This window comes from Pseudoliparis swirei, chromosome 18, assembly GCF_029220125.1.
Source record: "Pseudoliparis swirei isolate HS2019 ecotype Mariana Trench chromosome 18, NWPU_hadal_v1, whole genome shotgun sequence".
Taxonomy (NCBI): domain Eukaryota; kingdom Metazoa; phylum Chordata; class Actinopteri; order Perciformes; family Liparidae; genus Pseudoliparis; species Pseudoliparis swirei.
Window position 1 is genome coordinate 4,707,018 of NC_079405.1, and position 15,451 is coordinate 4,722,468.

The 15,451-nt window shown below is 44.4% G+C and overlaps 1 protein-coding gene across 1 annotated transcript in view; it reads left to right on the plus strand.

Moving 5' to 3' along the window:
* igsf21a (immunoglobin superfamily, member 21a) overlaps positions 1-15,451 on the plus strand; it is a 202,355-nt gene that overhangs the window by 115,166 nt on the left and 71,738 nt on the right. Inside the window, exons 3-4 of the mRNA XM_056436905.1 lie at positions 3,838-3,959; positions 14,044-14,162. Coding sequence (XP_056292880.1) covers positions 3,838-3,959; positions 14,044-14,162 — 241 coding nt within the window. The remainder of the gene's footprint in view (positions 1-3,837; positions 3,960-14,043; positions 14,163-15,451) is intronic.

Sequence of the window (15,451 nt, forward strand, 5' to 3'; positions counted from 1 at the left end):
TATAAATAGGTCCGGCCCAGACAGGCTGGAGGAAGGAGGGCATTGGTGAACCCCCTGAGACCCCAGTCCTCATCGCACCCCCAATAACCGGCAGCATCATTAGAGAGCCCGTTGGACGGCGAGGACACGGTGCCCATGTGTGGAGAGATCTTGGAATCATCGCGTCTCGGTGCCGAGGAAAGGGGGGGGGGATCTCCCTCTCTGCCACCCTTTCTCCTGCCCCCCCCCCCCCCCCCATTTCCAGATTGCCGTGTTTTGGCGTGCCTTCGTATGTGCATCGCATTTGGCCTGGATTCAACAAAGCATGTTGCGGCGAAGCACCGCTTCCCCAACGGTGCTTTTCCGTAATCAAAGAGCATTCATCTCCCTCTAGTCTTGTACAGCCGCTTTGGCAGTCGGTCTCTCTCTCTCTCTCTCTCTCCCCCTCCCACTCTCCCGTTTCCATTCCTTCCATAGCGAGTCCTTTTACACCGCAAACAGATCCCCTTGTGGGTATAGGGAGACACCCACTGATTCTTTTGAGATTTATTACACAGGGGTGTACGGGTCAGTCTTAATTAAGAAGTGAAATCACAAAGGACGGATAGATAAAGCGAGGGTACCACCGAGATGACCCATCTGTGTCGGAACAAACATCTCTCTCTGGTTCCTTGTGGCTTCCAGACAACCACGGAAATCCAACACCTGCATTATCCACCAGCTTTTCCAGCCAGAGGAGTGAAGCGGTTGTAATGCTTGTTGGATTAGATGAACTGTGAAACAGGAGACTGGCTAGATAATGTCTCCAACTCACCTCAGTACTTCTGGGCCAGCGGAGCGCTTTAGCATCCGTTTATGGAGTTTTGTACCTCTTAAATCCACGACTAAGTGTCTGGGTGGATGGGGGTGGGAGGATGAGCACACAGTCACGTTCTTTAGCAATGTGTATTCTCTCAGATAGATGAGGAATGCACCACTTTGAAATGCAGACGTCAATGCCACGCGTCGACTTCACTTCTTCTGAACCAACGATCAAACCGGAGAGAAACGCTCCAAATCGACCAACCATTTTGAAGAGATAATCCTCGCTCTTCTTCCAGTTCTTCATTGTTTTTTTTTCTTCTTTTTCTTAGCCCCCCCCCCCCCCCCCACTATACTTCCGGGAGATTACTCGGTAATTAGTCACTGATGTCTTTCTTCTCCTGGTTCGTGCTAATGATGTTTGAGTTTCCGGCTGCGGGACGCTTTGTCTTTTTTCCCCCGGCTCTGCTAGCGAAGGTTGTCGCTGATCGCTGACTAACTTCTATTGCTGCCGTTGGACACAAAAGTTGCACTCAGTGGGGAATAAAAAAAGGATCTAATGGGCTACTGCATCGGCGGTTGTGTGCCTAAGATGTCTGCCACAATGGTAGAAAAAGCATGCCCTTGTGAGCTGCCGTATTATTGCATGTATAAGGGTTAGCTCACAATCGAATACAGCAGGCCCGCCTCATGAAAGGTCCACTTGGCCTTCATGAGGTCTTAGTGTTGGCCACATTGTCGAAGCTCTAAAGAAGTGATGTGGTTGTCGTTCAAGGGTCAGAGGAGTGTTCATAAAAGGCCCATTGGACCATTGCACTCTTCTTTCCTCGACGGCCTTGTTTCCCCTCTTTGCATTGTTAAGGTACTCGCAGAAGGCTTGTTTTCACAAACCAGCCCGATGGCGTTGATACGCGCGGCTAACGACCACATTTTTTAAAATCTATTTGTATTCGTGTTTGTGTGTGTGTGTTACATGTGTTGACAAGATCAGCAGACCAAATATTACCGTTACCGGCTAACGAACTGAAATGTCGCCGACTCGGAATCGATGAGTCGTGTCAGTGGCGAACGCCGTCCATTGTTCACAGCCACGGTTGCCTGCTGCAAGGCTGCCATTGATGTGCAGAATGTATGTGTACCAACAACCCATGCACACACACACACACACACACACTTGCGCAGCATGCAATGTTGGCTGTCCAGGTCCAAAAAACTTGAAAAAACCAGCAGCTTTTGCAAATGTTTGTGCAAGGATTCTTGTGCAGGCTTTTCCTGAGTCTCCTAGTTTTTTTTACTCTAGTATGCAGATGCAAAATGTGGATGTAAAAAAGAAGTCAACAGCTGCTCACATCTTCATGATGCATACACCTCAAACTTAATTTGACTTTAAGTGACTTGTCGGCTGAAAAGGGCTACTGGAAAAAAACGAAAAAAAGAAGAAAAAAACCCCCAAACACAAGCAAGGAAGTCATGAGCATCAATAAATATGAATTAACTTTGTTGTCTGACTTTAGTTGTTTATGCCTAGTGGTATCCAATTACTCCGATGCGTTTGCAAGATTGTAAATTGAGATAAATAACATAATTTTTGAAGAATGAAAAGATATTTGACAGCACTGTACCTGTGTGAAATTGAGAAAGATAATAACAAGTAACTGGTAATGAACCCTTTCAATTCCATTGACAGTTGTGCTGATATAAACACTGTACTTATCTATAATGTGTATCTATTTATGTCTCTACGACAATCTCATCATCAATCTAGTTAAAATAAACGTTCCATATAGCTGCCATGCATCCAGGAAGTGGAGTCTGCCGTTTGCTTTGAAGCCTTTTCCAAATCGTTGTCAGATGAGGTGTCGTAAAGCCTCGTCAGACAGAAGCGTGGCTCGGCTCCCTGGCGATGTTTCTAAAAAAGGTCCATTACTGTAACTACAGCTTTAAGACGGGGCTTTGCTTCTTGGAGGCGGAGCCCTGACCTGTCGCCTCTCCGCCTAAAAGAAACGAAAAGCCACCATCTTCACTTCACAATTCGCTCTCACAGGGGGGTCAAATATTTCTTCGCAGAAATCAAAAAAGCATGGACGGATGATTTTTTTTTGCGAGAAGGCTTAATGACCTTTTGGTAGAGTTAAAAAAGCCTCCCTCTCATTGGTTAACAGGTGGTTTTCTTCCACTCTTCTCCTCTCTGGTTGTTTCTCCGTCGTCGACTCCCCCGCGGTACCACTTAGCAGACTTAGCCCGAGGTGGTGAAGCTCCCTCTAGGGGCTAGAAGAGGTAGTACGAGTCAACCCCACATTCACGAGGGGGAACAAATGTTTGCTTCTCTAAATACAATATAGCTTTGTCTCTCCACGATGAGATGTGTGCATTATACGTTATACAGGCTGATAATGAAGACGTGTTGGTCGTTTACCTCACCGAAAGAGATCGGATTGGATCAGAACGATAGTGATGGCCCAACCGACAACTTTCTTTCTTCGCAGCACCATTAGTGGCTCCACTAGATATCCCAATCATTGTAATGCTAAGTGACGTCGAGGCTCCCGTGAATATCAGAAAGGAAAGAACTACTCTGTAAAAAAAGAAGAAGTATGAGACCAGTGTTTTGAATACACCCCCCACACACACACACACATCCTCCCCCCATGTCTGCAGTATCTCGGCACAAGCCATTACCTCTGCATAAAGCTTGACACGCACAGTATACATGACACCAGTACCGTGTCAGTCTTCATTAAGAATTAACCGTGTGCACAAAGACACGTCTCCCTCGGCGACGGCCTCGCTGATGTTATCACGTCAGCAGGTTTCCAATCCCCTTTTCTTTTTTCCCCCGACAACACAAGGAGAGATGAGCTTATCGGGGCTGCAGATGAATCAATGGAGGGTAATTGCAGGCAGGAGTGCTATCTACACTGTGGGCCGTGGGACAACAGTTTATACATAGGAGGAGCTCTGAGGAGGGGGGGGCAGAAAGGGTGGACCATGTGCCATCCATCATTAGAGCAATCGTCTCATTAATGCTCTCTCTCTTTCTTTTTTTTTGCTCCACAGGTCACAGATGGAGGGACCATCAAGCAGAAAATCTTCACCTACGATGCCATGTTTAATACCAATTACTCTCACATGGAGGACTACCGCCGGCGCGAAGACCTCGTGTACCAATCAACCGTCCGGTATGTGAAAAAAAAAAATCCCCTAATTTTAAAACGACATGCATGCTTTCCGCTCACGAATTAGTCGAACTAGCGAATCGCAACGCGCTACGCTTTTTGCGTAATCACGCGACGTCTTGCTGCCGCGATAAATGCACCGTGCTGAACTTCCGTGCCACGTAACTCCGTTCCCAGCCATCTGCTGCTGGTCAGACCAGAGCGGAGTGACCGGGTAACGGGGTCAGTGCGTTATTACATGAGGGGCGGGACGCTTAATCAGGCAACTCGGCTCCGGATAAAGAGTTCAGTGTTCAAGATTTATCGAACATCTGGCCACGCGGCTGCTTATTCACAGCGTATATCCGCAGGTCGCGCGACCTCCATATATATATATATATGGAGGCTCCCCCATCGCTCTAAGTGTCTGCGATCCAAACCCAGCACAGCCCTGCTGTGCATGCATTCACAGGTTTTACGGAGCGAGAGCAGGAGAAGGAGAGTCGTAGCACGAGGAGTCAGCCGTCTCCGGTTGGCTTGATTACATTACTTTACGGGCACTTCTTTTACCCCCGTGGGCCTCAAAAATACGGCCGGCATCGCCTCATTTCTTGCTCAGGCTGTCATCCCGATGCAGATAAATCCCGCCCCCCCCTCCCTCCCCATGTCTGAATGTCCAACAACACAAAGAGGGAGCACTGGCCATACGTCGCATCCCACAGAATGTTTCCATCTTCGCCCATTTCTCCTTCTGTGAAGATCCCACTCTCATCGTTCCCTTTCATCTCATCTTCTTTTCGTTGATTCCGCTCATGTACGCTTCTACCTCCTTTGTGTTTTTATTTTCTCTCTCCCCCCCACCTCTCTTTTCCCTTTTCTTCTTTTTTTCCCTCCTCATGTGTGGTGTAACCGCCCAGTTGAGGATGATTTATCTGGACAATCCTACTATCCCTCTGGGAGAGAATAGGCATCATCGGCATGGCAATGATGTACACACTTACATGCACTCGGTAACATGGGAACGTGAAATCAGACACACACTGAATACATAACTCCTCAAATCTAGACACACCTACCCCCATGCAGACAAACACACACACACACATACATATGGAGAGCGAATGAGAGGGAAAGTCTATTACCAAAGGGAAAGGGGGAATTCAAAAGAATCTGCATCAGAAACGGTCGGCGGCGGTGACCTCTGGTGACCTCCATCCCCATCTTTATCAGAATTCTCAACCCGCTTTACTCAAACACAGAGAAATGTGTCCCGATGGCACAGTCGCACCATTCTTCCAGTCGAGAAAAGAATCCCTGCAACCGGTCACGGACTTTCACAGAGCAACACTAGAAGCTCGACAGAAATGCAGAAAGCCACGCTATAATCTTCCATTTCCACCTGAGAATGCCGGGGCTTCTGCACAAAAGCCTCAGCCGTCTTGACAAATCCACTTCTACAACCTCAAATAAATGCCTTCCATATTGCGTATCTTTTATAAACTGCATTTCATTTCATTTAAGACTATTTCTTGGAGCTTTTTTCCGATTTTCTTTCAAAGGTAACATGTGATTATTGTGCCTTTTAAAAAGAGTAACGAGTCATGTTTCTCCTCACATGACAGATTTCCATTATAAGAACATTTCAAGAGTGATATTGATTCCATCTAAGTCTTGATAGCATTTGACAATCTTTTAAAGACTGGAAGCAGCTGGTACTTCCACTATATTTAAGTGCCAACGCAAAGAGGCTTAGTCCTTGTCAGACTAATGACAGATGTAGCATGTAGACGATGGCACTTAAGTTTGGAGGACCTCCAGTATTCAAGCTCAAAATCCTGAGAGCAGATGCCACAAAAGATGAATGTAGCGCATCAAGGGCGTACAGAAGTTCAATACATTTTTCGTTAACTTTTTTAAACGTATGGTTGGGAGCAATTTCCCCCCTTCACTCTCTCACATGCTCGCAACCTACCATGTCTTACGAAGAGTTTTAAATCGTATTATTAGAACTGATGACAGCCCCGCTCACATTACATGACATTGTATTTAGCTAACGCTTTTATCCAAAGCGACTTACAATGAGTGGATTCTACCACGAGTACAAACTCAGAACAACAAGATTCAAGAAAGAACGTTTCCTCAAGAAAGCCAAAGTACAAAAGATTACCATAAGTAAGTTATTCAAGTGCCACTGAAGTGATAATCAGCTCCACCTGCCTGTGGCCTGCCGTCACTGCTCCTGGAACCAGGATATTTCCTGGCGATTACGACATAAAAATCTGATCGCAAATCGAGAATATGTCCCATGGTCGAGTCACGCAGGTGTTTTGAATTGTTTCGGACTTACTAGAGGTCACTATACAAAAGAGGACAATGGCCAAGCTCAAAACAATCATTTCTTTTAAAGGCCATCCACTACTCTGTGTTTTTAATGGACTCAGAAGTTCATTCAGTGAGCGACTCAGGAGGCCTCGGTGTTTTACTGAATGACTCGGATGATCTTTTGTTCCAGCAGCAGTTTGATTTTTTAATCAACACCTTTAAAAAAAAATTTTTTATTTAGATTTTGCATCCTTCTGATGGTCATGTTTTATGGGTCATCTTCTGGTTGTCTGTGTTCCTTGTAGTGTGTTTCTCGTCGGTTGTGCTCTGTGGACTGTGTCTATTGTTTTTGGTGGCAAGTTAATGACTTTCCCCACTTGGGGTTAATAAAGTTTTCTAATCAAACCAGACCGACCAATAAGAAGGATCAAAATGCAATTCGTCCCGCCCTCGCAGCTTCGACAAAGGCGACACAGGAGCCTCAGGACGATGCCGCTCAATCAGTCTGTGCACGCCCACACGGTCCAGAGAAGAGGTCTAAATCAACCAGATTTACCGAAAAAACACCGCCGTGGGTGTCAGAGGATTTAGAGTGTAATGTGGCTTTGAGTTGGCATTGAAAGCCCGTTGAGTACCAGCCTGTGGCAAGAGGAAAGGAAAGGTGCAGATTAAAAGTAAGGGCAGAGAAAAAACCTTGCAAAATCGGCCTCATGTCCGACCAAAGTGATAGAAACCAACACGTACGCGACTACATGACTCACCCAATGTCAACTGTTCAGGGCACCGTCGATGTGTCCGGTGCTTAGCGTCGCCCCCAACACGATTATTATTGGTTTTAAAGGAATACAAATGAGCCAGAGTGCCTTTATCCCTCTGTGCTAGAACGATGACCATGAGTGAACGGCCAGAACCTTCTTCACGCCGGAGATCGCTCTGACATTGTGGGACTAAGGGGGCAGGAAACAACTCAAAGCCCCTCAGGGTGCTTCCTCTTGTCGAGTATAAACACTACAAACTTTTTTTTAGAATTTGACAATGATTAATGGTCATTATGCAATAATAAAATTAAGCTAACGCCCATAACGGAATATATATTTTTTTTAAACAGTATTTTTTTTCTGTAGTGCATTTTTTTAACTTGCCGCAGGACGAATGAAAACCGCAGCAACGAAAGAATTCTCAATATGTTCAACATCAGAACATAAATCCACTTTGACTATGACTACAAGCGATCTGAGGGGTGTAATAGCCCCAAAGGTCCTAGCTGCGTTAGCTTAGCTTCCCTCTCCTCCCGGGGCAATCGAGTCCTCTTTCAGCGACACGTGGTCCAGCAGATCTGGATCGGGGGATCGTCCGTGAGCTCGAGGTGCGCTCGGTAAGGAATTCATCCAACCCCCAGGCTTCCTTCTCTGATGTGGATGCGAGCGTTCTGTCATATTGCATCAGTTCTCGAGTAATAAAAACACAAAATGTAGCAAAAGTCACGGGAACTTTACCTCCGGAGGCATTTTCATGCGCCTATGTTGCAATTGAAAGGATATAATGGAGTCCACCTCAATGACGTCACTCTCCCTGTGTGTGTGTGTGTGTGTGTGCGTGTGTGTGTGTGTTTTACAGCCAGTCGCATGTAGAAGAAGCCAATTACTCATATCAAAATGATTCTTGTTGACCCTTTAAATATTCAGTTTATTACCATCTTTGTGCTTAAGCTTCAGTAAATGGGTTTATTACATTCCATGAGGAAAGCCTAGCTTAGGGGCTCCTCCTTTTGCCATGTTTCCCCTTTACCACTTCCATATAAGGGCATGTAGCCAGAGCTCAGGAACCATCCCGTTGTGTGACTGCACAAAATATACCTTGTTTTAAAATCAAATAATGTTTATCTTTTAATTAAACACGGCGGATCTCTGTCACCTTTGTTTGGACTGTAATTACAAAACATCAAACGGCGAGATACGGTCGAGCTCCTGTGTCTCAACTGTAGAAATAATGAATGTTTCTATTTGACTGCCTGAAATGAGTTGTTGCGTTTGTGTTTTTAGTGCATGTGAGGGTTAGTGCATGTGAGAACTAGTACATGTGAGAGTTAGTGCACATAAGGGTTAGTGCATGTGAGGGTTAGTGCATTTGAGAAGTAGTGCATGTGAGGGTTAGTGCATGTGAGGGTTACCGCATGTGAGGGTTAGTGCATATGAGAACTAGTGCATGTGAGGGTTAGTGCATGTGAGAACTAGTGCATGTGACAGTTAGTGCACGTGAGGATTAGTGCATGTGAGGCTAGTGCATGTGAAGGTTCCCCACTGGCTCGCTCAGAGCTGCCGCTCTGCTCTGCTCTCTCACAGCTGGCGAAGCTTAAAAACATGTTGGAAGCTCAAATGTTGTGTTGTCACGCAGAGAGCAACATGCTGAGGCTACACACTTCACTGGTGTTTCAAGTATGTAGTGCAATAAATGTTCTGAGTGATATTTTAAGTACTTCTTCTAAACTGGTAGTGATTAATAAGCAAGATATTCCCTCAAGGAATTGGACCAATCAACGGAAATAGATTTATTTTCAGGCCCTAAAAGTCTGAATCTTTGCAAGGAATTGCGGCACGTAAAAAAAAAGAAATTCTCACAATGTGTGTCGTTAAAATCTTTTGGTATAAGTTGGATATTTTGAGAGCCACTGTACACCCAAACATTGTCATCCAAAAATTGTGTGAACTTCATGAGAAGCAAAGAGAACACGGAGGTGACTGCCCCCACGTGATGAATTAAGTTTCGTCTCACGAAGTGTTGCAACACATAGATTAATGAAACAGACTCACTGTGCAAGATGTTTTTTTTATTATTCAATTTTTTTTTACTGTGTACGAAAAACACAGGCGTCAGTGTGCAAACCGCCGTATCTCCTGGTCACACATCTCCACGCGCTCCAATTATTCTATCGCCGAGCCGTCTCCTCTTTGCATTTGAATTTCACCAACGCGAGACAACGGAACCTTCGAGCTTCGCGGATAAGAGCAGAAAGAGGAGCCGCATCGGCACTTACGATAATGTAACCCAGCCAATCGCGCCTCCCTCGGCACCGAGAGAATCACAGCGTTATCCCCGTCATTTCGCTTCCACGCTCACCCCGAAACATGGCCGACTACAAAGCCTCTCTTTACACCCCCACCACCACCACCACCGTCCTCCGAGGTAATTTGCCTCTCTCTCTCTCTCCGCTGAAATTACGGTCGCCAAGTCTTGACCGCGACGCTCCAGGCCAGAAAGAGTCTCCGACAATGTGCGCGTTAATTCGATGCACAGATTTGACTGGATGAGCCATGAGACGAGGCGCTCTGTCCAGACTGCTCTCTTTCACTCCCTCCGTCCAGCCGGTTGCATTGGTAGGCGGGAGCAGTTCTGCAGGAAGGCCGAAGATCACAGGAAAGCGCTTTCAGACGGAGCTCCTTGGGGACAATCGATCTCTCTTTGCAGGGTTTTTCGATGCTCCTCCACGGGGGCCCGTTGCTATCGATCCCGCCCCTGTGTGTGATGTTCTCTGCCGTACAGGGGAGATCTTGTCGTGTGTGTTTTTTTGTAATGTAGTTTTCTGGAAATTGTTTATTTATTCAATTACCTATTCCCGCGCTTGCGTATTAATTCATCCTCCTGGCCGTAAAAAAAACCTTAAAATCAGTCATAAATCGCTTAGAATATTCTTGAAATGATGCATCAATGTATTCCAGTAAAAATTGAAATGATAACTACATTACATATGTTAAGTGTAAATGGTCACATGACCAGCGAGGTTTTCTTCCTGGCTGCAAACAAAAGGTTATTGAAGTGTCTTAATGTAAAGATAGAATGAATATTTTTGGTACACACATCATCTGTAAGTATCAAGTATTGATATATTAAGTGTTCAACTGCTTGTTAATGTAAATTATGTTATCAGCCAATCACGTGGCAGCAACTTAAAACATTCAGGCATGTAGCCAAGGGGAAGACGATGTGTTGAAGTTCAAACCAAGCGTCAGAATAGGGAATAAAGGTGACTTTACAACATGGCATGGTTGTTGGTGCCATTCGTGGTTGTTTGGAGTATTTCAAAAACACCCGATCTGCTGGAATATTCATTCAAAACCTTCTCTCGGGTTTACAGAGATCCTAAAAAGAGAACAAATATCCAGTGAGCGTCAGTTTTCTGGGCAGATGTCATAAAGGCCTTAGTAATTTCGAAAAATAAGCAGAAGACCACACCGGGTGCCACTGCTGGACAACAGGAAACGGAGGCTTAAACGGGCACGGGCTCTCCAAAACTGGACAATGGAAGATCAGAAAAACCTCGCCTGGTCTGATGAGGCCTGATTTCTGCCGCCAGGTTCAGATGGTCGGGTTAGAATAAGTCACCAACAAAAATGAAAGGATATATCGGCTTAAAGCAGTGTGGCCATTCTGCTCTGACGAGGCTTTTTAGACCGGAGAACTGCCGCTAACTGGATATTTTCTCCTATTCAGACCATTCTCTGTGAAACCTAGAGATGGTTGCGTGTGAAAATCCTAGTAAATCATAATTTTCGTAAATGGTGTGGCACCGACAACTACTCACTTCAATCATCTTCACAGCGATTTTCTGCATCTACCTTTTGGTTTGTGTCATTGTGCAATTCCGCGTTTTATAACTCATTGAAAACAAAGTTAAAAGGCAAAAGGCCTGAAAGAATCATTGAAACTTGAGCAACATTTTCAAAAAAGAGGCAATAACAAAAGAAGGGTGGTTGGGCATCCAGAAGGTAAATGGAAGATAAAGAGCGATAACATGTGAACTGTGAGCGTGAATCCGGTCGACTGGGATCGTGCGCTGTGGATGAATCCTGTGTGAGTATACTTTAGTTACTCAAGGACTCCAAACACTCTGAAAAGCGCTATTCACTAATCCAAATTACATGCTTAGAACTCCTTGGCACAGTCAGTGCCCCAACTGCTTTATATGTATAATAAAAGCCAGGTCCACAACGACATTTAAAAAAAAATTACCTCTCAAATGGTGATTTAATTCCAATAGACATTACCATTGGCCCACCCATTAACAGCAAATGGGAGGCGACTGTAAAATAAATTGTTCCAGTATGCATTTTTGTGAAGAGATTCTCATGGATGAGAACGTCTGAAATACGTGGCATCAAAGATCAGAGCAGGTCTTAATATTTAACAGAGTTCTCGATGTTGGGAGTACAACCTTTCCTCTTTTTCCTCCCCGAAATCCCGACTGGCGGAGAATACCGAAGCAGGGCAGCCACTCAGAAATGCCGAGGTCGGGGCTTTTTCTTCCGTAGCCTCCTCGCCCTCATTCCCGGCAATAATTCCATGACTTGAATTATCTTATCTTACGACTTCCTTTCCCCACCCATGCTTTTCCTGGTTTGAATCCCTGAATGCGGTGGTGGGGATTGTGGGAAACAGAAGTACGGCTACTGGGCTACTTTAGCTAACGTAGCCAAACAAGTACCGCCGTTGGCCGCCGCGGAGACATCAACTGTGCTATTCTCATTATTTTTTTACTGCGCCGAAAAGACTCACTTGTTTTATATACTATTTTATAGTAGAAAACACACTTCATATCTTGGGGTGTGCTCACTTTATTCAAACATTTGTTCATGATTGGTTTTTTATTTGTTTTCTCCAAGGTTGTAAGACTTAAAAAAACAATTGCACAGAACCAATAAAACACGGAGCGGCCATCTTTGTCTCATCGGGTGTGACGCGCCTGCTTTTTTTGACGATCGCTAGAAATGTGATTAATTTTTCACAATTAAATAACGCCATAACAATTCATTATAATGTGTTTATTACTTTTGTGTTGATCATAGCAGACAAATGCAGCCTAGTCCACGGAATGTATTAACAGATTATGATCTCAGTCAGGTCAATTATGGTTCATACAGAATCACAACCATAATTGTTTACTTGTTATTGTTTGTTATTTGACTGTAAAAAATTCACAACTTTAAGATTTAAAAAACTAAAATAGAATAAAAACGTGAACGTGTATATTTTAGAATAAAGTATATTTTAAGAAAGAAAATATGTATGTAATTGAGAGAGAGAGAGAATCACAGGTGCGTCGAATGTCCTGATTGGTCGTCAGTGTCGTTACATCACATTACATGTCATTTGGCTGACGCTTTTATCCAAAGCGACTTACAGTACTGTTACATTCATTCACTGTAGACGCAGCTACAGGGAGCAACTCAGGGTTAAGTGTCTTGCTCAAGGACACATCGACTAGGGCGGGGATTGAACCTCCAACCCCCTGATTGAAAGACGGACCTGCTACCCACTCACCCATAGTCACCGTGTGCGCATCTACCTTTTGTGTGTGTTCTAGTTTCCATTTGACATATTCATTATTTATTTATTGATCCTACACTAAACTCATCTGGTGTGCATTGATGAGATAGATAGTATAAATGTTCTTCCCCGAGTAACCTTTTTCTTTAAAAGTGGCAAAAACTGTCAATTAAAATATTAAATTGCTTGAGGGAAATAAATGGTTTTAGATGTGACAAATTGCAAAGATGTAAATAAGATGTTCAGTCACTCGCTCATCAGTTGGCTCTTTGAAGGATTCTTTGCATACATTTCTCTGGTCCACCCAAAGAGTAATTGATAAATAATCAATGTTCAAAGACAAATCAAACAAAAGTATGTTCGTAGAGGAAAATAAACGTATGGATTTAAACTTTTCAGCTGAAGTTTGAAGACCTTGGAGACGCAACATCCACGGTGGAACGATGTTTGATTTGACGGATCTCCACACACACACACACACAGCTGAACTCATTAGAGCCCCGCCGCTGTTCCAACAGAGGTCTCCATCTGAAACACCCGGGTGGGCAAGGACAATTGTTCCTTTTTCGTGGGTATAAATCACACGGGGGCTAAATGTGACGAGTCGCGTCTCCTTGTGATCATCACCGGTGACACATCAGCCAAGTGATGAATGCAAATTGCGCTTCTACTAAAAAATTTTTTTTTTTAAAACAGCCTGATCTCACAGAAAAACCTGTGGAACGTCAGCAACCTCTCAACGGCCCGTTACGTGGACGCGCAACGGAAAACGAACCCAATGGAAAGTCGATTAGGAATCTTTACTCATGGTGAACACACATTCACACATTGAACGGTGTGAACACAAATGCAAACGGGAGGAGGAGGTCGGGCTGGACGGGTCAGACACTGGATAGTTGTAAATTCTCTGATTTTGATTAAATTGTTCCTATTTTACAGGTTTTCTTTTATTAAATGTATTTTATTTTGATTGTTTCTACGTTGCTCTAAAAAGCCCCTTTCAAGCCTTCATTGGAAACCAAATTATTTTGTCCATTTACCTTTTTGAAAATAAAGTAGCTTGTTGGCCTTGTGAGTCGGACAAAGAACTCCATGTCACCGTTTCTCTTTGAATTTAAGAAGAAATTGGATGACGTTGAGACAAATTCAGTTCCACAAGGAAAAATACCAAGAGAAATAAGAACTTATTCCTAATTTAGAATTCTTGATTTAAAGCATACTCAATGAATATGTACAGTGCAATGACATTGTCTCAGTAAGACCTGATGCAGTATTCATGATCATAATCACTCTCACTGTCGGCATCTGTGATACCTCGTTATTCTACATCAGTTTATTGGAAAAAAGTCATCATATTCAAATGGATCAATGTTGAAGCTCAGCAATACACTTTAGATGCTTTGTTTTTGGTGTATTGATATTGCCAAAATGCAAATACCAACTCGTATACTCTTGTATTTTGCAGGCTCCCGGAGGTACGCATCTCGGACAACGGACCTTACGAGTGCCACGTGGGCATCTACGACCGGGCAACAAGGGAGAAGGTCGTCCTGGCTTCGGGGAATGTTTTTCTTACTGTCATGTGTGAGTACCATCTCCGCTCTTATTAAGCACGAGTCCGTATCGTGGACGCACGGCGTACTGTGGTGGGACACGGGTTGCATGTCGAGGGACCCTTCAAAGGCCTTCTGCAACAGAAGACAGGGCTGTGGGACGCTTCTCGTTGTCTGTGAGCTGCCAGAGGCTAGATGTCATCGTTATACTCATTTCAGAGAGGAAAAAGGTATGTCGAGTAATGCGGATAGCATCGTCGTCATAACGACTTATGCATTTCTCTGATTCTCAGAATAAACATGAGCGAGCGGAGCTTTACGACCTCGCCATAATCAATCATTTGCGGAAACAGTGTGACAACGTGAAAGAGGTCGCTCGTTAGCATCGACTCACGGAGAATAAGAGAATCTCAGCTTCACTGAGCTTTATAATGAGTTTCAGCTCATTGTCCAGCCATTAGTGAACATTGTGGAGCATTTAACGGCTGAAGATACAGACGTATCCGAATACAGAAATAAACCAGAGTGAAAAAGAGACTTACATTCTCAAAGTGGCAATAGAACACAACTCCAAATGAACGTTGGGGGGGGGGGGGGGGGGGTAGGCTTCGGGAGGGTATTCCAGACACGCCTCTCCCCAGCGACGCTCTCCTGGCTTTCCCAGGCCAGACGAGACGAGATATATAATCTCTCTGGCAATGGGTGTACGACTGGGCCTCCTGCCAGTTGGACATGTCCTGAAAACCTCTTAAGGGAAAGGCGCCCAGGAGGCGTCCTAATCCCATTGCCCCAACCACCTCCGCTGGACCCTTACCGCGCAAAAGGAGCGGCGGCTCGACCCCGAGCTGCCTTTGGAGGTTGAGGTTCCTCGCCCTCTCTCTCTAAGGATGAGCCCAGGATACATCCGTACACAGCCATCATCTATGAACTCTGAACTCACATTCGGACAGGACAGAGGCTTGCATTCATAAAAGGAACGTTTAATTCATTTGATTCAATCAATCAATCAAACTTTGATTACAGACTCAAGGTCCAGATAGTACAAAACATTAAAATATAATAAAATACATACACAATCACAAGTAAAAAACAAACGAAGAACTACACATGCTTTATAAATAACCAGCTGTACCAGTGTCTCCACAGCTAGGACTGGTAGCGTGTAGTGCTGAATTTTATATTTGATAAAAACAGGACGATCTCATTTTCGGAGTCATCAACCCGGCAGATGAATTTGTACATTAGATGTCTTAAAACCGCTTTGAATGTATCGACACCTGCAGCCACAAACATCTCACTTGCACTAGTCCACTCTTCAAC